Source organism: Balaenoptera physalus, assembly GCF_965194825.1.
Source record: "Balaenoptera physalus genome assembly, chromosome: 9".
NCBI classification, from domain to species: domain Eukaryota; kingdom Metazoa; phylum Chordata; class Mammalia; order Artiodactyla; family Balaenopteridae; genus Balaenoptera; species Balaenoptera physalus.
The window spans coordinates 96,824,021-96,845,802 of NC_138888.1; the positions used below are offsets into that span (position 1 = coordinate 96,824,021).

Genomic DNA, 21,782 nt, shown 5'->3' on the forward strand with positions numbered 1-21,782 from the left:
CTTAAAATCCTCTGAAATGTTAAAGACTTTTCCCAACAGTCAATTTTTCAGTTTTTCTGGAATCCTGGTCATTTGGAAATCAACAAGGTGGGCTGCTGCTGCCCTTCAGCAGTTTTAACCTAATGTCTGCTGCTTCAGGTCAATTTCCTTGCAAGGTTGGTGGTACTGTTTTTCCATGTACTGATATTTTTTAAAAGCATGCTCAGGCCAGTTGCGTCTGCCTTTGCATTAAATTTGTCCTGAGCCATTGCTACTGGAACAATATTTTATAATGATATTCTTAATACCTACTGTCCTATTAACATCTGTTGCATGCTTGTTCTACTAAGTGATGACTACCAGTAAACCTCGCAAAACGGTTACAGACAGCAGAATGTTGAATAATTAAACTATGCATGTAGATTAATAGTCTAATCTCACTGCCTGTGTATGGATAGTAAGAAAATAACATTCATGCCATTACTAGCGTATCCGATAAAAATAAAAAGCCATCTCCTACAGCTGGAAGCAGCAGTTCATTAAAGCAAATGTTTGCTTAATTTGTATAATTTCCATTAAAATGTGCTATTAATATTACATAAATCCCTAACCCCAGTTAAATTCTATGACTCATGTCTCAAAGCTACTGCTATAGTTCAATTGACCTTTAGGAAAACCTAAAAGGAGACTGTAATCTCTCAAAACAGAGACAAAAATTCTGACTCACAAGGAATACTTTCAATCTGAAACACTTTAAGAAGAGTATGGCGGAAAGTCATCTTATTGTGTTGACCTGCTTCAAGAGTAATAATTTTTAATGCATTGACCATGCACTGACAGTGAGTCAGTACAATGCTGCATGATGAGGCATGAACACTGCAGAGAGAATATCATTATAAAATATTTCTGGAATGTCTTTGTGTAATGACTATTGTACATGGAGGCTTTCGTTCATTGTGGGAGACTAAAAACAAGTCAACATTTCATTGACACATGCATGATGCTGTACAGTTTTGTATGCAAACTATTGCTCTCTGTACTTTTCAATTATTCCTGTCATTGACTTCTCCAAGATTTATGCACAGTCATGTCTTCAGATTGCTGATCCTTCCTCACTATTTTCTTTAAGTTCTGTAAATAAATGTCCATAAATATACATTGATGTTGTCTTTTCATAATTAACCATTGTTTTGTAAAGGACCATACTGGCATTTTAATTTAAAATGCCACTTCTAGTATGGAGTATACCTGCTGCAAAGGAAAATAACAGTGTTGGTTTACACCTTGCAAACGTACAGCAAATTGGTGTAAACAGGCAGAATGTTTGTTAGTTTTATAAACATCTGTATATCACTCTTTATATACTTATAAATGACTGACATCCCTTATTACTATTTTTGAATATTGGTCTATATGAATACAAATATACATTTAAATGTATATTTCCTTGTGAGACATAACAGTGCTAAATTTCCCACGATTCCTCCTTTTTATTAAAATACATTTTTCATCTCTGCCACAGATTGAGAATTATCAAACAAAAATTAATAACAAGGCAATGATGCAGAGAATGAACTAAAATATCATTGATTCTTTTCCACATTATGGAAAAAATGTATTATGTCAGTGTTCTCACTTAACCTCTGTGGTTGTAAGCAGGTTGTGATTTGGCATGCTTATTCAAAATGCACTCAGCATGTATCGAAAATTCCTTAATTGTTATGTGAATTGTTTGCATATGTGGTTATTATATGTGATTTCATTGTACCTGTATGTACTTGTATCCAAATATGTTTCTATTTTGCTTGATTTTGCTGGCCATTCTTGGATGACCTAGCAACTCAAGAATCCAAAGTGTTTTGTGCTGTCTTCTGTAATATGTATACTCTCTGATGTTTTGTCACATCTTGTCAGCTTTTAATTTTATTCTTGTCCAACAAGATATCTTTTATATTTGTTGGAAACAAATTTATGCAAAGACAATTTTAGTAAGCTTTGCTCAACACAATTCTTTATTAATTAAATTGACCGTTTTGTGACATTGGAAAATGTAACTGATATCAACTCTCTCTCTTGCAGTTGACCCACCTTCAGACTTGAATTTTAAAATTATAGATGAAAATACTGTTCATATGTCATGGGCAAGACCACCTGATCCAATTGTGGGTTTCAAAATAACAGTGGACTCCACAACGGGTAAGTTTTGAGATGTTGGGATTTTAGGACAGAGACATCAAAGGTGATATAATCTGATCTTTTGCCCTCCTTCCATTTCATTATGAGGAAGCCAGGATTTAGAAAACCTGAGGGGTTTACCTAATGTCGCAAGGTATTTGGTGGACTCAGATCTCCAGATTTCCAGCCCAGTACCCATTATTATATTTTTATAGTGTTAGCTTTGTTAACTTGGCTTGCTGTGCTAAGCTGTTGTTACTAAAAATAGACTTTTTTCCCCCCTGATCAGAATATTGCTGGTAATCTTTGATTTTATAAAATAGAATGATCACTTCTTGACATTCTTCTTGAATCACTTGATCTGTCCAACACTTCAAGTGACAAGTGATGAAGTGACAAGTTACGCCTTGCCCAGTGTCCTGCACACTTCGGTACTCAGGACACAGATTCTGGGATGGTGGTGAGCTGCCATGATGGAAGACAAGGATTTACTAGATAGATTCTGTAGATCCTAAGGCTAAGAGTCTTTGAAAGGAGAAAACTTGTTTGCTTGTTCTCAAAAGTTTTCTTTAGCATTCATGATGTTGCCCAAGTGTGGAGAACCCATTTCTGTTGATTAACTTTTATTTCTAATGTGGAATGGGAAAATAACCATTTTTACTAGCACTGGCCAAGTGGTAGGAAGAGGTCTGTATTGGCTGACAGAAGCGATAGATGATGTCAACATGACTTAGCACCAGAGCTGTGTTTACATACTTATGGCCTTTAAAAAATACCACTGATTTTAAATGCTGATTTATCAGGGGATTGGGAAGCTGTATTTTTCTCCCATATGATCCAAGAACTTAAAAAGTGATCAAGAATTTACTTTTTATTCCTTGAATAGTTTCTTCCCAAATATATTTGCCGTTAACTATTTCATTTATTCCAAAGCAGAAAAACAGTTGAAAAAGAGTTCATCTGGTTTCCAGATGTTGGAAATGACTGACTCCTATACCTTAAAAACTGACACTGGGACCATCCAACCTAGCAGAGCCCTGGTGTCTTGTTTTCCCATGGGGGCCCTGGTGGGTTCTGCAATGCTCCACACGTCAACCTGGAGCATTTCTCAGGGTTCTTTTACACTCGTTACCTTTTTTGATTATTTATGTTTTGATGAAAATTTAATATGTTTAAGAATTTTAAAAGTCACTTAGTCCCTAAGAACTACTGTGTTTCCTGATTGAATTGAGCATTATCATAATCCAGAAGGAAGTACATAATCGTCAATATATAAGGAAACGCTCAGTACACTGTACCTTGAAATGTTTGATACCTAGTTAAGTCAATTCAGAGGACCATGGTTACCCATTAGAGTATGCTCCCATCCCCCGCTGGAGTATGGAGGATGCACTTGTTCTGTAGAAGAGGATGCTGTCTCCCAGTAGATGTTCCTTTTAGCCTATGGGGTTTGTTGTCTTTGAGTTGATTTTCAGCCCTTCTTTTTCTTTCAGTGCTCTCCTCCAATGCATCATTTAAAAATTAAATTATTTTCTGCTTTATATCTCATTTGTAAAAAAATTTGTTACCTACCATTAATATTCAAAAATAATGAGAGATTTTTGTTTGATATTCTGGTATATCTTTAATCTAGAGGAATACTTGAGTCCTCAAACAAATATGGAATACGATTGTAACAAGTAAAGGCAATGCCAGTTCATTTATTGAATTTCTAGAATTCAAAATGTTTGTTTTGGAAGGCAGTAAAAAATAACGTTTGGGTATTCTAAAAAAATGTATATTTTGAATCTTCAGATTTTGAGTATATGTTATGTTATATGTGAAAAAAGTTTTGTTGCATTGATGTTTTTCTTTCTGTGTTTGCAGATGGGCCCACTAAAGAATTTACCCTTGCAGCTAGTACCACTGAAACTTTATTAACAGAGCTTATACCTGAAATAGAGTATGTGGTGACAATCACTTCATATGATGAAGTAGAAGAAAGTGTACCAGTTATAGGCCAATTAACAAGTAAGCACACATATAAAGTACTTTTATACCTTATATTTTGCAGAAGGTTTCTCCAACTTTCAAATTTAAGTTGTTATTATGCAGAGTTAATTTATAGGCATATTAACTCTTCTTTCAATGATCCTAGATGTTAGTAGCTGTGAGTAATTCATTCCTGATTTATAATCCTGGTCTCTGGAAACAGCAGGAATATTATGAATGAAAACTGTTAAAAACATTAGGCTTTGCCAGACAACAATGTTAATATCCATTTTGAAATGTATCTAAAATCTCACTAAAAATAATTTATTTGCCAGGGAATGCTTATTTGGCTGTATTCTCTGACCAGCTGGGAATGGGCCATACATTTGAAAGACAACGTACTTATTTTCTTCTTAGGAAGTATTTGTATGGGTCCATTTATTTTTGTAATAATCAAGTTTTGATTCAGTTCAAACAGGTGGCCCGATAAAGCCAGGGGAGAAGAGACCTGGAAAAACAGAGATACAAAGTAAGCATTTCCCTTAATATTTGTGCTTGGCTTTGCAGAAGTTATAAATGTAATATAAAGGAGGTGTTCCAACTAGGTGCATAGTTTGATCTCACTCCTATATTAATTTCTTTTTTTTTTTTTATGTGGGCAAATATGACTTTATTTCTTAATTTCTTTAATAAATGTAAGATTGTTTAAAGCAGTAATTGTAACATTGTATTGTTGAGTTTATAGCATACATAGATACAATATATATGATGATAATAGCCAAAAAGAAGTGGGGGCAGGTAGAATGAAGTTATTCTGGAGCGCAGTTACTATATTTTACTGGAATTAAATCAGTAGTAACCTGAAGAATACTGTGATACACTGAAGATGCATACTGCAATTCCAAGAACAACCACTAAGAATAAATAAGTAATCAAAAATACAGCTAAAAATAAAATAAAATGGTACACCTAAAAATATTTGTTTAACACAAAAGAAGAAAGTAAAAGGGAACAGATGCTTTGTACTATCTTTGTAACTTTTCTGTAAATCTGAAACTATTCTAACATAAAATTTTTTTTTTCTGAGATATACATTTTAAAGTAATAACTAGAATTATGACTTATAACATTATATGATTAATGATATATTAATTTCTGTAAGCTTTATCTACAAGAAGTACAGGCAATGTAATAGTAATGTATGACTAAGTGGTTATAACACCTACGTTCTGACTTTCTAACCATTCATTCTATGTACTAAATATTCTTTTTACTGGGAGTGTTTTAAATTTGTGTGTGTCTAGGTTCCCCTGCAGGATTTTGGCAGTAGGTGAAAAACAAAGCTCATCATTGGACTTAACTCCTTTCTCAAAGACAAACTATAGAAATAGGTGGTAGCTCAGGGATACATGGGAACTATAAGGCTGGACCACAAGGGAGATGCCCTCACAGTGTTTTCAGCAATTCCATTGCCATGAAAATGTATTTCTAGGTCTCTGTATATGTTATGCTTATTTCTAGGGTGTTTACATGGGCTTAGTTGGTGCAGTTGTAACCGTTTCCAGAGTCTCTGTAAGACGTCTCTGATAAGTTGATGCATTTGTAATCAAATGAAAACAATTTTATTGTCTGGTTTTGTGGCTTCTAGCCCCTTTTGGTCTTACACTGCTTTGTGTGACTCGCTGGGATGGAGCCTTGAAGGGTTTCTTGGACTTCTAATTTTGCCACCTTGTAAATTGGATTTATGACTCAGGATAACAATAAAAAGATTGTGAACATGAAGTTCCCTTTATCCTGAATTTTTCCCTCCAGATCACTGTTTATAATTCTTTTTGAGGTCTAATCATCTGAAGCGAAGTTTATAGTATGCAGTTACAATGCAAATATTTTCCCTGAATCATCAATATTTATTCTAAATCAAAGCATTATTCTAAATATCGACTTTCAGTAGGCTTAAATTGGCCCATTAAATAGTATGCAAAAATTATTTAGGCATGCAACTTGTAGTGGCTTGCAAATTTCCCAGGACCTTTCCTCCTCTTCCTAGCCAAATACTTCTCTTATTATCTACCAACTGACTGCAGGGACAAAAATATCTTCAGAAAATTCACTCAGCTTTGCCTTATGAATACAGATTTTCATAAAAACCAACCTGTTTCCCCCTCCCCACCTGAACACAGAGAGAGGGAATAATATGTTTGGTTATAAAGGCCAATTGTTGTATTTTTAGTGATTTAAGGGTACTACATATATTTTTACTTTTGAATGAAAATGTTTTCCCCCTGTTTTGTTTAGTACAAGAAGGTTTTAGTTGTCAAATTTAAATACATTGATAATTAGGACAAGATATTATGGCTATTTTGCATCACATTTATGCTTGTTGGTACTTCTGTTAAGACTCCATTAACCCTCTAGACTAACCAGCTGCAAACTTTAGACAATTATATTATAAAATGCAGGAGAATGTTAAAAAAGATTTGCTCTTTTCTTCAACCCTACCGCATTTGCTTAAATGGTACAGCAATTGTTTTGTATTTATTGATCTCAGAATACCAAGAATGAGAACACTTTGCTTACATTTCTTTTGTATGTCTCCTAGATATTTTATATCGTTTTTACTTGGAGAAAAGAGTGAGGATATAGTTATAAAAACAGACAAATCAATAGCAACAATACTTGGGTCACAGGCTCTTGGAGAATAGGTCATATACGTATCTAGTCTTGCACAAAGTCTTATACAACAGTTTAAAGACATATAGTTGCAGAAATGCATGTTCACGAAGGTACTGAAAATGCTTCTATGTGTGCCAGTAAAGTTTTACACTCTTTTGTGCATGTCAGTTGCGGGTAAAGAACAATGTGAAAAGTTCTAATGAACAAAACGATTTTAGGAGCCAACCTTTTTGCCATGTTAGTTTGTATTCCTTAATGCTAGATAGATTTATTAGTGTGTCATTTAAAAACTATATCACATGTATTTCAGAATGCTCTGTCAGTGCCTGGACTGATTTAGTGTTCCTTGTGGATGGCTCATGGAGTGTGGGAAGAAATAATTTCAAGTACATTTTAGACTTCATTGCTGCTCTTGTGTCTGCGTTTGACGTTGGGGAAGAGAAGACAAGGGTTGGAGTTGTTCAGTACAGCTCTGACACCAGGACGGAATTTAACTTAAATCAGTACTACCAACGGGACGAGCTGCTTGCTGCAATTAAAAAAATCCCATACAAAGGTGGCAACACAATGACAGGTATGTTTTTACAAATTGTGGTATTGTGTTTTTTTCTTTTTTTAAATTAATTAATTAATTAATTTATTTTTGGCTGTGTTGGGTCTTCGTTTCTGTGCGAGGGCTTCCTCTAGTTGCGGTGAGCAGGGGCCACTCTTCCTCGCGGTGCGCGGGCCTCTCACTATCACGGCCTCTCTTGTTGCGGAGCACAGGCTCCAGACGCGCAGGCTCAGTAGGTGTGGCTCACGGGCCCAGTTGCTCCGTGGCATGTGGGATCTTCCCAGACCAGGGCTCGAACCCATGTTCCCTGCATTGGCAGGTGGATTCTCAACCACTGCACCACCAGGGAAGCCCCTGTGGCATTGTTTAAGATAAATGAAATGTCTATTTGGGAAAGGAATGATGCATTGCACAAATTATCATATGTTAAATAATTTTGAAATTAATCCCATAGCTTTTGATTTTGGTAAAATTGTGTCACGTGGAACTGAACATATTTCTTTTTCGTTTCAGGGGAAGCCATTGATTACTTAATTAAAAATACTTTCACGGAATCTGCTGGAGCAAGAATTGGCTTTCCCAAAGTGGCAATTATTATTACAGATGGCAAATCCCAGGACGAAGTGGAAATTCCAGCAAGAGAGCTTCGAAGTATTGGGGTTGAAGTTTTCTCTTTGGGTAGGTCAAGTTTGGTTAAGTATTTTCATTTTAGAACGACTTTAATACTTAATGGCCAGGAAGATGAAGGGTTGATTCCTCAAAGAAGGATTCTTTCTCAAGGAAGGAAAGCAGTTTTTACTGCATTTGATAGTGTAGTGTTAATCCAAATCATTTTTGAGTAGAAGTTCTGCTTATCTATTTCTCTCACATAACTCCTTTAGCATATGCATTAAGTAAGGCGGTATTCACATTCTTTGTCAACACTCTGCTTTTCAGTGAATGCTGGGCCAATGATTCTAATAAAGATTCTCCTTGTATTATCATTAAGTGTTTTTTATGTTTCCTCTCTTACGTAACACTTGAAGAATTCAGAGGGTTCCAGCTCATTCAGGACTCTGGAAGAAAAACGTATTATCTTTACAGATGGCAGGGACAAATGATGGCATGGTTGGCATGAGAGCCCACTCTGTTTTACCAACCAGTCTTTTGCCTCTTTGGCCATGTTACGTGAAATGGGAAAATGCTTTTGTCATTTCAACAGTTGCACATTCATTAGGACGCAAAACATTTCCAGTTTATGACTGAATAGGACTTGCAAATGTCTTTACTTCCCACATTTCCCTTCCCATATCCTTGTCCTTTTTTCTTTTTTTAAGGCATTAAAGCTGCAGATGCAAAAGAACTCAAACAAATCGCCTCCACACCTTCACTAAATCACGTTTTCAACGTGGCCAACTTCGATGCGATTGTGGATATTCAGAATGAGATCATCTCCCAGGTGTGCTCAGGTGTGGATGACCAGCTTGGTGAATTGGTTAGTGGAGAAGAAGGTGAGTGAATTGTTGGGTGTTCCCACGTGTCCCCCTTTTCCATTACTTGAGAGCAGTTACGGCTTCACAGGCCGGGGGACATTTAGTTTAGCATTCTGTTTCTATTAAATGGCAGAGGAAAAGAGTTTCCATCACCATAATCTGCATAGCGTTTTCAGGGCTCTTAAGAATATTTCAAAGATCAGTCAATTTGATCCTCCCACATTTGGAAAATGCTTCCATTTTATCAGTCATTGCTTTTAAATACATGGGAGAGAGAAAAGACATTTCATAAGCATCCTTTGGAGTATTAAAAAGTCACAGTTTTCCATAATTGTTCGCCTCTTAGCCTAAGAATTCACAACTGATTAAAGATAAGTTCCAAATAGCTACATCTTCAATCATATAAACTCTTTAATCTACAAACCCCAAGTATTTTGGCAATGTTCATTGGCTCTAATTTGTCTCAGAACTCCTTCTTATTACTTCATGGGCTCTGAATCTCTTTCTTTGTTTTACTGCCTAATGTTTGATTTTTTGCTCTGCTTTATTACAAAATCCACCCCCGCCCAACTTTCCCCTGGTCAACCTCTCTTTACTCAGTCTTTTAAAACATTCAAGTTTTTCACCTTCGCTAGGGTGTGTGTGCGAGGTTAGGCCAAAGTTTTGTTCTGCCCCCGTTTGAACTCTCCCTGGAGGGGGTGTGGGCTGCGTTGCAGGCGTTCACAGTCTTTTTTGGGGCCTTCTCTCTGTTGCTGGCGATCGCCTGCGACTTCTGCCCCCCAGCACTGTCTCCGCATCACTCCAGAGTTTTGCCTAAACTTCCGGTTGGCACATCCACTGCTTTCCTCCCACTGCTTCTCACTTCGTTAGGCATCCTTTGTGTGGACTACATCTGACTGCCTTTTTGAGAAGACAGTGAGTAACCTTGTACATATTTTGTCATCCACTGTTGCAGCCTGACTTATAATAAAAACTTAGAACTATATCTTCTGGGAAACTGATTCCACTGGCAAATCTAAAACCTTGAAGATTTGGTCTGAAATAGCTTAAAATACTTTGTTATCTGCCAAGTATTGGATTGGCTGAAAAGTTCGTTCGGAACATGTTAACGGAAAAACCCGAATGAACTTTTTGGCCAGCCCAATACACGACTAGGTTCTACACTGAGTAAGGATAGAACATTTTTAGATTATCAGTATTTGCTTGTCAACATGCATGTTGTAAACCATTGTTTCACCCCTGTTTGGTGGCATTATGAACATAGCTGAACTTTTTTTCTTGTCTTGAATAAGTGGAAATACAATTGCTTAAGAGTGTAAGAACCTGTCATTTAAGAACTGCTGAATTCTTTATCTTTCTTGGCATATTATAAAGTATCTTAAATATTACATTATTATGCTTATATTACTATTAAAAGAGAAAAACTTTCTAAAGCATTGAGTAAGTCATTGATTTAACAAATATTCATCAAGTGCCTCCTTTGGTACCTGAATAAAGGCAATGAGTGTAATACCAAAACCAGAATGGAAAATCTTGGTCCCAGAGAATGAATTAGGCATCAGATGTCCTATTATTAATTTCTCCAAGGACTTCTTTTTCCCTAAACTTCTCATCTCCCTGATTAAAATTCAGGCACTGAGTCTCTTTCGGTTTGATGGGTACAGGTGGAAGTGGGGGACTGGGATTGGGGAACTTTTCCTGATGCATTCACGATTAATTCGAATAAGGAAAGTTGAGGTGCAAACAGGAAGACCTCACGAATAGGGTTGCATCTCACTGTTTTTAATCACTCTTCTGCTTGTTATTTTGTAGTTGTTGAACCTCCTTCAAATTTGATTGCCACGGAAGTCTCATCAAAATACGTTAAGCTAAGTTGGAATCCGTCTCCTAGCCCAGTGACTGGCTATAAAGTTCTCCTTACACCCATGACCACAGGAAGCCGACAGCATGCTCTGAGTGTGGGTCCTCAGACGACCACACTCAGTGTTCGTGACCTCTCAGCAGACACAGAATACCAGATCAGCGTTTCTGCCATGAAGGGACTGACATCCAGTGAACCGGTTTCAATCATGGAGAAGACTCAGCCAGTGAAAATTCAAGTGGGTGAGTTAATGGGTGTATCACTGAGTTTGGAATACCTGAAGGTCCATTTGATAGTATGCCTTCCTGGTTCAGGTTTACTTTTAAACAAAATGTTTGCAATAGTTTTCTTTTAAAGAAGGCTGCTTACTAAGAAAACCGGATACCATAGGCCTTCCGTATGTGAGGTTCCGTATCCACAGATTCAACCACTGTGTGGTCTGACGTTGGTTGAATCTGCAGATGCGGAACCCTTGGATCTGGAGGGCTTACTTCCCTGTGCCATTTTATAGAATGGACTTGAGCATCCCTGGAGTTTGGCGTGGGGAAGGAGGTCCTGGAACCAATCCCCCAAGGATGCAGAGGGACAGCTGTATCTATATTTTATTGATTAATTTGTATTTGTTGAACTTTAATGGGCTTTCTTTCTTTTTACAGAATGCTCACGTGGTGTGGATATAAAAGCCGATATTGTGTTTTTGGTTGATGGTTCCTATAGCATTGGGATTGCAAATTTTGTTAAAGTTAGAGCCTTTTTGGAAGTTCTCGTAAAAAGTTTTGAGATTTCACCAAATAGGGTACAGATAAGTCTTGTCCAGTACAGCCGGGATCCTCATACTGAGTTCACATTGAAAAAATTCACTAAAGTTGAAGATATACTTGAAGCAATAAACACCTTCCCCTACAGAGGAGGATCTACCAACACTGGGAAAGCAATGACTTACGTTAGAGAGAAAATATTTGTGCCGAGCAAGGGTTCAAGAAGCAACGTCCCAAAGGTCATGATTCTTATCACGGATGGAAAATCTTCCGATGCTTTCAGAGACCCAGCTATAAAACTAAGGAATTCAGATGTTGAAATCTTTGCGGTTGGTGTGAAGGATGCTGTTCGCTCAGAATTAGAAGCCATTGCCTCTCCTCCTGCTGAGACCCATGTGTTCACAGTGGAAGATTTTGATGCTTTTCAGAGGATATCTTTTGAACTCACACAGTCTATCTGTCTTAGAATTGAGCAAGAATTGGCAGCTATAAAGAAGAAAGGTCAGTAGACTTTGTAAAGTAAAAGTTATCTCTTCATGAACAAAGCATTTTTGGTTCTAAAATTGTGGATAATATGCTTTGTCAATTCTTTTTATCTATAGGAAAAAGTAACTTTCCTATGTTATTGAAAACTACTGAACTTAGCTCATTTAGCTCTGACATATGACTTTCTCCTGGGTATGGGTCAGGTATTTATTGGTGAAAAAGCTGTTTATCCTAAGAGTCATGAGCTGTTTTTGATCTTAGATCCTCAGTCAGGGCGGGGAACCAGCTTTATCAAACCCATTTGTCGCATCCAATTCAATAACCACGAATTGAGTGTCTACCATGTGTTAGATGCGGAGCTAGTTGCTTTGAATCAAAGGTGACTGGAACATAGTCCTGGATCTGTGAATCTTTCTTATGCATTCTCTTTCCTGGACCATTTTTGGGCATCCTTCCTCACATCTGGAATTCCCTATCCTTTTTTCTTCATTTGTCCAAATTCTGTTTTTCAACATTCGATTAAAAGTCCCATGTCTTTCATCAAGCTTCTTAACTGTTGTAGGGCAATAACACTTATCACTTGTAGTCATTTGGCATTCAAATATACTACTTTCTTTTGTTAATAACTTTACACTCTCTTGTCTCTCCAATTTGATTGTATGTCCCTTAAGGATAGTGAGTGTGCCTTAAACATTGTGCCTTCCTATGATTTAGTTTAATAAATATTCTTTTGTTAGGAAAAAATGTTAAATTATTACTTTGAAATATCTGTCTACCACCAAAGGTTAATATCTGATTGCCCGGCGTGAATGGGAACATTTTGATGGTTCATTTTAGGTCTGTTACTGTTTAAGTATGCCAGTTGTGGGCAGGACCATTCCATTGGTGCTTTGTCTTAAGAAGCTCAAAACTCTAATTCAGTTTTAACTGGTTATTTAAACACATAACTTAGTATTATGAATGGTCAAGACAAATGACCAGGACCTCTTTGCGGGGCTGTGAGTGAGAGGCTTTCTCTCAGTGGTCTTGTGTGCAACGTTTACTCAGTGCATTGGTCTCAATGACCACTCTCCCAAATGAATGTAAGGCATTTGAAAATGTGTGTAGTCATTAGGTCCATTTTTGCTTTATAGATTTAAAAATTTTAACTATGTCTTTTTTTTTTTCTTAACAGCTTATGTGCCTCCAAAGGATCTTAGTTTTTCTGAGGTGACTTCCTACAATTTGAAAACCAGTTGGTCTCCTGCTGGAGAAAATGTTTTTTCATACCACATCACCTACAAGGAGGCTACTGGGGATGGTGAGGTGACAGTGGTGGAGCCAGCCTCGAGCACCAGTGTCGTTCTCGGCAACTTGAAGCCAGAGACCCTGTACCTGGTCAACGTGACCGCGGAATACGAGGATGGCTTCAGTACACCCTTAGCTGGAGAGGAGACCACCGCAGAAGGTGTGAGAGGGTTCTCCACTGTTTTCCCCAAACTAACAGTTTATTGTAGAACAAAGTTACCATTTGAAATAACCATCTGCTTTATAGTCCAACACTGTGAATGCCTTCGTAAGAGTCAGTACCTTTAAAACACAGCTACTCATAGATCTTTATTTATTTATTTATTTATTATTTATTATTTATTTTTGGCTGTGTTGGGTCTTCGTTTCTGTGCGAGGGCTTTCTCTAGTTGTGGCAAGCGGGGGCCACTCTTCATCGCGGTGCGCGGGCCTCTCACTATCGTGGCCTCTCTTGTTGCGGAGCACGGGCTCCAGACGCGCAGGCTCAGTAATTGTGGCTCACGGGCCCAGTTGCTCCGCGGCATGTGGGATCCTCCCAGACCAGGGCTCGAACCCGTGTCCCCTGCATCGGCAGGCAGATTCTCAACCACTGCTCCACCAGGGAAGCCCTCATAAATCTTCTTAAAAAGAGAAAAACTCTTAAGTAAAAGACCCTAGATTTATTGTGATGAATTTGAGGTTGAGACATAGAGAACTGTTAATAATTATGGAACTAACTCTGGAAATACTGCTTATCTAGCATTTTCTGTCCCATGTACCAACAGTGTCTTGTTCAGATACTTCTGAAACTACCAAACTTCTGATGGTGAATATATATTACCAAAATTTTTTTCTTTTTTAAAATTGTGGTAAAATATACATGTATATACGTAAAACATAAAATTGACCATTTTAACCATTTCAAGTGCACATTTCAGTGGCGATTAACACATTCAATGGTTGTGCTAACATCACCACATTCATCTCCAGAACTTTTTCATCTTGCAAAACTGAAACTCTCTACCTGTTAAACAATAACTCCCCATTCCTGCTACCCTCTGTCCCCCCGACCATGGCAACAAACATTCTGCTTTCTGTTTCTATGAATTTGATGACTCTAGGTTTCCATATGAGTGGAATCATACAGTATTTGTCCTTTGGTGACTGACTTATTTCACTTAGCCTAGTGTCCTCAGGGTTCATCAGTATTTGTAGCATGTGTCAGAATGTTCTTTCTTCTATGGCTGAATGATATTCTGTTGTATGTATGTACCAACATTGGTGGACACTTGGATTGCTTCCACCCTTTAGTTATTGTGGATAATGCTGCTAAGAACATGGGTGTACAAAGTTTACCAGATATTTTAAGCAATATTTGTTTAGATGTGTCCACTTTACTGGATAGATTTGAGTACTTTCTGATACATTTCTCTACATTTGACATTTAAAGGATTCCAATGAACCTGGTTAGAAGGCCAGCATCAGACAATTACTCTTGATATATACAGTGAATATTACAAGAGATATCAGTCATTCTCCTCCATTTTTATTCGGTACAGAAGAGGCTGAAACAGCAGCGTGAGCAAGTTTAGTTACAAAGAAGTACTGACTGACAGGGAGGGCATATGTTGGTCTACTTGCTGATAAAAGCTAGAGAATCTTTTCTCTGAAAAAATTTTCAAGTAAGATTGATTTTTCTTTTGTGCATGGTTTAGGTATATTTCTGCCCGAAGGCTAGTAGATAAACTAAATGGCCTAAGATGTCTTCTTGTCTTATGATTTTCGTGATAGTATAACCTAGCAGTCCACACTTAGATATTTATGACTTTCTGATGATTTCTCTGTAATGCCCACATTGCGGCTTCATGAGCCTGGCCCTCTTTCTTCAGCACTTTGGGATGGGGATGGAACTATGCCTCAAGAAGAAATTGAAGTCTAAAGGGTTTTTGAACAGAGCCAACTATATTCGTTTACACTCTAGTTTTTGGTCATTGGGCTACTACAATAGAATTTGGTAATACCTTTCCAATTCTGCTGTCTGTACTGAAATCTGAGATTTAGATTTTCTTTTGTCAATAAGGAAGTGTCTGATTCAATACTTTTATTAGACTAGCAATTATTGAGCTTCTGCCATGTGTCAGGTACTATGATAATTGTTTCCATGGATTGTCTCATTTAACCGCCTCAGTAACCCTACAGATAGTCACATTTTTACTGTTGGGTAATCAGAGACTCAAAATTACACATTAATTAAATTTCAGAGCCAGTATTCAAATCCATCAGTTTTGTTTTAACTCATTTAGTCTTTTTCCTTGCCATATTGAATGAATCATGGATGTAAGTCTGCCACCTGCCATTTCTTTCTTTTCTTGAGATATACAACTCCTTTTTCCCTAGAGTGGTCTATTGGTGTGTTGGACATTTAGATAAACTTCTAATTGTATGTGAGGTACATGCAGATATATTGCACTGTGGTCTTACTCCAGTAGATTTAGTTCATCTTTCCTGACTGTGTTGTGAACAATTTGCTTCTTAAACAAAAAGGTCATTAAACCACAAAATCAAATGATGTTCTCATTTGGGCTTAACGAAGATTTCATTTAAGACTGTCAGTGTGTGGATGTTACTTACATTGCAGTTTAACCTCGGGATTTAGATTCAAGTAGCATTCATTAGGTACCTACAATGTATTTGGTCTAACACATGTATGGTCTAATTATTCTCACGGCAAATGACTGTGCAGATAAAAAAATGAGTTGTGGGACTGATTGGATAAGAGAGTTTGTTCAAATGGGTAAATGTGGTAGACCTGGGTGTTTAGGTATTATTCTCCTACTTTTCTGAGAAAATCTAGTAAGAGTGAAAGCCTTGTTACTTATGTTTGAAGAAACAGATTGTTTTTATTTTTGAATTTTATGTCAACATTAATTTACAATTTCATAGAGTATTTATGATATTAAAAGTTTACTGTTATATACCTCTTTATCTGATTAAAAAGTTGACAGTACTTCTTTTCTTTCTGGGTATTGTGGAGTGTTTGCTCTTTCAGAATCTAGTTAATATCTGGCTAAATGCATGCAAGAACCAGGATGTTTGTCAAAAAACTGCTCATGGATTTGCTGAGAGAAATGCTGTAATTTAGTGATCAAAAACTAGTGTTTTATTTTTCACATAAAATGAGTCAACTTATTATTTTTTAAATTTCAGTAAAAGGAGCACCTCGAAACCTAAAGGTGACGGATGAGACTACAGATAGCTTTAAAATTACCTGGACTCAGGCTCCGGGGAGAGTCTTAAGGTATCGAATTATCTATAGACCAGTTGCTGGTGGAGAAAGCAAAGAGGTTACCACCCCAGCCAATCAGAGGAGGAGAACGCTGGAGAACCTGACACCAGACACAAAATATGAAGTATCTGTAATTCCTGAATATTTCTCAGGATCTGGCTCTCCGTTGACTGGAAATGCAGCCACTGAAGAAGGTAGAGGAAATATGCTCATCATTTGGTAACAACCGAAATCTTAGACTGTAGGAGCAGCTTCGGACAACTATCCAGATGCTGTGGGCCATGAGACACTTTGTCTCAATTATCTGAGTACCTTCGATGGTAGTCCTATTAGACTTGACTTACTCAAATATTTGACTTACTCATGACAGCATTTATTGGTGTCAAAAGAACCTGAATGCTATGAGATGGTCCAAATATTCTTTCAAAATAATATTATTAAATATTCTAATATAAACGGAAGGATGACTAGGGATTAAAAATCAAACCGTTATGTACCATTGAGACAGATTACATATTGTTTCTTCAGGAAGATTTAAGAATATTAACATGTTTTTATTTAAATGGAATGGTTAGGCTCCTAGGATAGATTCTGATATTAGTTGCAAATTATTAACATTTAATGTGTGGTTTCATTGAGGAAAATTAAGACACTCTTAATTTTCATTTTATTCCTTATCTTTAAAGTTTTTAAAAAATAATAATAACTACATATTAGCAATAATGAAGTTATTAAGCAACTATTTGTATCAGGTTCTGTGCAAAGAGCTTTTCATATATTATCTCATTTAATCCCTGCATAGAATCTATGAAGTTGTTACTTTTTTATCCCAGTTTTACAAAAAAAATTGAGGCTAAGGGAACTAAATAATAGCTCAGAGTCATGTTGCTCATAAGCGGTGAATCTGAGTTTGTGGACTTTCTTGCCCTTGTGCAGACACTCATGTTCTAGCTGGGCCTGCGTCACTACTTCCCTCCTGGTACAGCCTAGCTAATTAGCCTCTCCTGCAGAGGCACTTTCTCTTTCCACCTGCTCTCTTCCTCCTCTCTTCCCTCTGGGAAGTCACTTCTCTTTCACTCTTTCCAGTTGGGGACCTAGGGCTCTTTGTGCCAGGCACCAGAAGAAGACCCAGTGACGCTTCATCTTTCTGTTTTCTGGAGTTAAAGTGGCTGGCGATGTGTGCCTGCTGGGGAGAGTCATAGACTTGGGTGCCTTGAGACCCTTCAGAGACCACATGGCCACACTACCAGGAAAGGCATGAAAAGCCAAACATAGTTGCAAAGAGATGGGCAGCCCAGCCCTTGAGTTTTATCCAAGACTCGACCTCACTTGGGCAGTTTCCTCTCATATATTTTTTCTAGAGACGGCATTATTTTTATCATTTATCATTTTTATCACATTGGTGTATTTCCTGGCCATCACATTTAGATGTTCATAGCATTATGCTAACAAACCCTTTTTATTGATGATTTCTTAGCAGAGTTAAAATCTCCATTGTGATACTAATCAACACATATACATTTTATAGTGCTTTGTTCCACTTTTAGAGAAAACATTGAAGTTTTTTACATGAAAGATTCTAACATGAAAGACTTTAGCATGTGTAAATACAGAAGAGGAATTAGATGGCTTTTGCTTTGTTTCTACTGACACATAGGGCCCAATTTAGAGATGCTTAAACTCTTCTGGCTAGTCAATAGTTACAATAGCCATAATCTCACCTAGGATATAAATTTGATTTCATATATATATATATATATATATATATATATATATATAAAGCAACAAAGTGTATTTTAAGTCATTTTATTAAATAATGAGTTTTGATGTTGTTGTTATTTTTTAATGAAGTTAGAGGGAACCCAAGAGATTTAAGAGTTTCTGACCCTACGACATCAACTATGAAATTATCTTGGACTGGAGCACCAGGAAAAGTGAAACAGTATCTCGTCACATACACCCCCGTGGCAGGAGGCGAGACTCAAGAGGTCACTCTGAGGGGAGACACAACCAATACTGTCCTGAGAGGATTAAACGAAGGGACACAGTATGCCTTATCTGTGACAGCCTTGTATGCGTCTGGGGCTGGAGATGCCCTTTTTGGAGAAGGGGCAACGCTTGAAGGTAATTACTGTCATATTTTATAGAAATCCCTGAGCTTGCTTGTGATCGCATTTAGGGAGCTTAAAATGTATTCAGAGAATGAAATCTGGGAATGTACGATCCTTTCTCTTAAAAGGAATTTGTATTGAAAAATAAGTAGTCATAAAACTGCCTCTTATTCAGAGACGTAGAATGTAAGCTACTGAAAAAATTAAATTTGACTGGGGAGAAGTGTATTGGGGAGCTGAGTACATGGTAAGGCCGTAGAAATGTGTCTGCAATGCCATGGGCTGGTTAAATGGAGAGTAGGTGTGTGACACTTGGGTGGGAAGGGGCCTTGGGAAACGTTTGCGGAGGAAGAGGGTTTGGATTGTCCAAGGTAACACAACTGCTGTCATCACCCAGGAGCAGGTAGAAACCTTTTTTGACTCTCAGCCTCTTTTCATGCACCATGCATATAAGCAGTCATAATAGCTTGAAAAATGTGAGAATCCAAGTTACTGTTGATTTGTTTTCTAAATGATCTCTAAAATGCAGTTCAGGGTTAGAAGTTCAAAGTTAATGGAGTACTTAGTAAGAACCATCAAGACCGGAGCTGTTTCCTTGGTTCTCTGGAGTTCATTGTCAGAGGGCTTCATACTTCTTAGGCTCTTATGAACTATAATGGCAGCTTCGATTTGACTCACCACAACCCCAAAGCAAGTCCTGTGTGAGAGAAAATACAAATTTAACTTAACCACAATGAGAATGGATTGTAGTGTTAAAAAGAATTATCCGTGGATGGTTCCAGTGATGACTCAGTTCCATAGTTGGGGGTCTAAATGGGAGATCAGGTATAGCTTTCCTTTTGTTATCACCATCTTTTCTATGACTTATTTAAAATAATTGTAGGAAGAAAATAAATCTGAAGTATCTTTTGTAAAGTGAGATCACAGTGATATTAGGCAAAATATCCATCAAATTTAGTGGATCCAAGAGCTTGGAGGACTGTATATGTTATGATTAACAGGGACGAGGCCTACATGAGGCAGTTTTGATTAAAGCGTCAAGACTTAGTTAAGAAATAAAAACAAATAGACAAAAACATTCTAATCAAAATTCTATCTCTAATAGTCACCAAGAGTTGAAGTCCAATACTCTGTGAGATTTATTATTAGAAGAGGATTTAAACGAAAGATTAAATATCAGTGTGTAAAGTACTGATTATCAGAAGAGTCCTGGTTTGGCTACCTTGCCATGTGACCTTGAAATAATCCCTTAACCCTGCTGAGCCTCAGTTTACCCATCTATAAAGAGGGGATGACCACTGTTCCCCCTTCCTCCCAGACTTACTGTGGAGATCAAATGGGAGAATGTAAGTGAAACGCTTTGGGAACTCTAAAATACCCCATGTGTATGAAATTTATCAAGGGGAAACAACATTCGCTTTAGAACTGATATCTAAGAATACAACTTTTGTAAGTATTTCAAAGATATTGATTGGTTACTCTAAAGTTTTGAAAATAATGAGAGAAATGGAAATTGCCTTAATTATGGAGACATAATCCAAACAACAAAAGCATGTGATCTTCATATCTGGAGCAACATTCAGAATTTCTGAGAAGATTGTCCTTTTCTTTTGACCTTTGAAGTTCTCTTTCTCATGTGCTTTCTACAGGCTTTCAACATAGATTATTCACAGGATTTTTTTAAGGATCAACTTTTGAGCTTTTATTTTTATAGAATAGTTGTAGATTATTTATATTTGCGAACATTTCTCCCTTATAAAGGATATCTTAGAAATAATTTAATAGTTTTACTTCTGCTTGTGCCTTTTAACCTGCTGATATTCTTCTACATTTCTTACTTTAAAAATATATTTATATTCAGTCAAAAATCTTGATTCTAAAGATTAAGGCATCTTTACTAAGAATAATGTATTACCAATTTTGAGAAAATAAAATGCACATTTTAACTTAACAGCAAACATATACTACTGGGTGATGATTTTTCTAGGCCAAGTGTATAGCTAAATTGTTTATAATTTTATGCCTTTGCACATGTGGTATAGAAAATCTACCAACTTGTATGCATGTGTGAGTGTGCACACACGTGTATCTGATCAGAAATAATCTCGATGGGAGATACACAGGTAGTAAAATAAATTAAAAAATTACTGTTTCCCATTCCCTGAGAAGGAAGAAAGCTAGATGATTTGCAAGTTCCCTTTAAAAATATAGTTAATTCATAACTAAATTGTAAGAGTAGATTTTTTTCCGTTGACACCAAAGCTCTTTACTATAGTGAAGGATTAGAGAAATTGCTGCCAGCCTGATTTTATTAACATATTTATCTCATTGCATGATGTGTGGTAAACTTGAGGAATATGTGAAAGCATAGTTGTGACTAAGTGAAAATAATAGAAGATTTTGCCCCTGGTTATTCTATTTCATTTTATTATATTAACCTAGCCAAATCCACATACCATATACAGGAATAGGATATGATGGTAAATGCAGGGAATGGAAAGCCCAGAATCAGAGCCAGGCAACTGCTTTTGAGGGTTGCTGTTTTTCTAATCTGTTTTTCTCTTGGGAGAGGAGGTGGTTAGAGCAGACCTCGAAGGAATGTTTCTTCCATCCAGAAGCATGGCTTAGCCAGCAAGGGCATTCTGTGGGTTGAAAATTTTATAGATTGACTGAAGTGCATTCTATTCAATTAAAAAAGAATTAAAAAGCATAATTAGTGTGGTCTACAACCATCCCTAACTTGAATCTGTTTCCTAGTGCTTTCTTGAAATGCCGCCAATGATCAGAAAATTCCCCTGTCCCTGGAAGAGAGATTTATTAGCATTGGCGTTGGGGAAGTTCATGGTTGGCCCCAGTACTGTATGAAACAGATTCACAAAGCCAGAGTTTATTACCATTTCAGATCCAAACTTCAGAGGAATCTGAGCACAAACTATTAGGTTTGATTTACATTGTTTCTTACCCCTGTTGTTGGTAAAGTGGGTTTAATGTAATTACTAAAACACTGCTGTACGTGTAAATGAACTTTAAGTCTTGAAAGAACTTTTGGTTGTCACTGTTAGTGTTTACAGAGAGGGAAACCTGTAAATGAATAATGCCCATTTTAATTCAGAGATTACCACAAGTGAATGAAAATTTCAGTTTTGGAATAATACAGTTCTTTTATTTTTGAGTGTGTTTTTTGGTTATGG

At 37.0% G+C, this 21,782-nt stretch overlaps 1 protein-coding gene across 4 annotated transcripts in view; it reads left to right on the forward strand.

The window, feature by feature from the left end:
* The window catches only part of COL12A1 (collagen type XII alpha 1 chain), a 116,735-nt gene that overhangs the window by 8,440 nt on the left and 86,513 nt on the right, over nucleotides 1-21,782 (forward strand). For 3 of the 4 annotated variants that reach the window (XM_082475718.1, XM_082475719.1, XM_082475720.1), the window contains exons 3-13: nucleotides 2,059-2,175; nucleotides 4,021-4,164; nucleotides 4,595-4,654; nucleotides 7,109-7,372; nucleotides 7,865-8,029; nucleotides 8,668-8,841; nucleotides 10,636-10,926; nucleotides 11,341-11,943; nucleotides 13,103-13,375; nucleotides 16,402-16,674; nucleotides 18,332-18,604. The exons of the other annotated variant lie outside the window; for it this stretch is intronic. In XM_082475718.1, coding sequence (XP_082331844.1) covers nucleotides 2,059-2,175; nucleotides 4,021-4,164; nucleotides 4,595-4,654; nucleotides 7,109-7,372; nucleotides 7,865-8,029; nucleotides 8,668-8,841; nucleotides 10,636-10,926; nucleotides 11,341-11,943; nucleotides 13,103-13,375; nucleotides 16,402-16,674; nucleotides 18,332-18,604 — 2,637 coding nt within the window. The remainder of the gene's footprint in view (nucleotides 1-2,058; nucleotides 2,176-4,020; nucleotides 4,165-4,594; nucleotides 4,655-7,108; nucleotides 7,373-7,864; nucleotides 8,030-8,667; nucleotides 8,842-10,635; nucleotides 10,927-11,340; nucleotides 11,944-13,102; nucleotides 13,376-16,401; nucleotides 16,675-18,331; nucleotides 18,605-21,782) is intronic. 4 annotated transcript variants of the gene reach the window in all.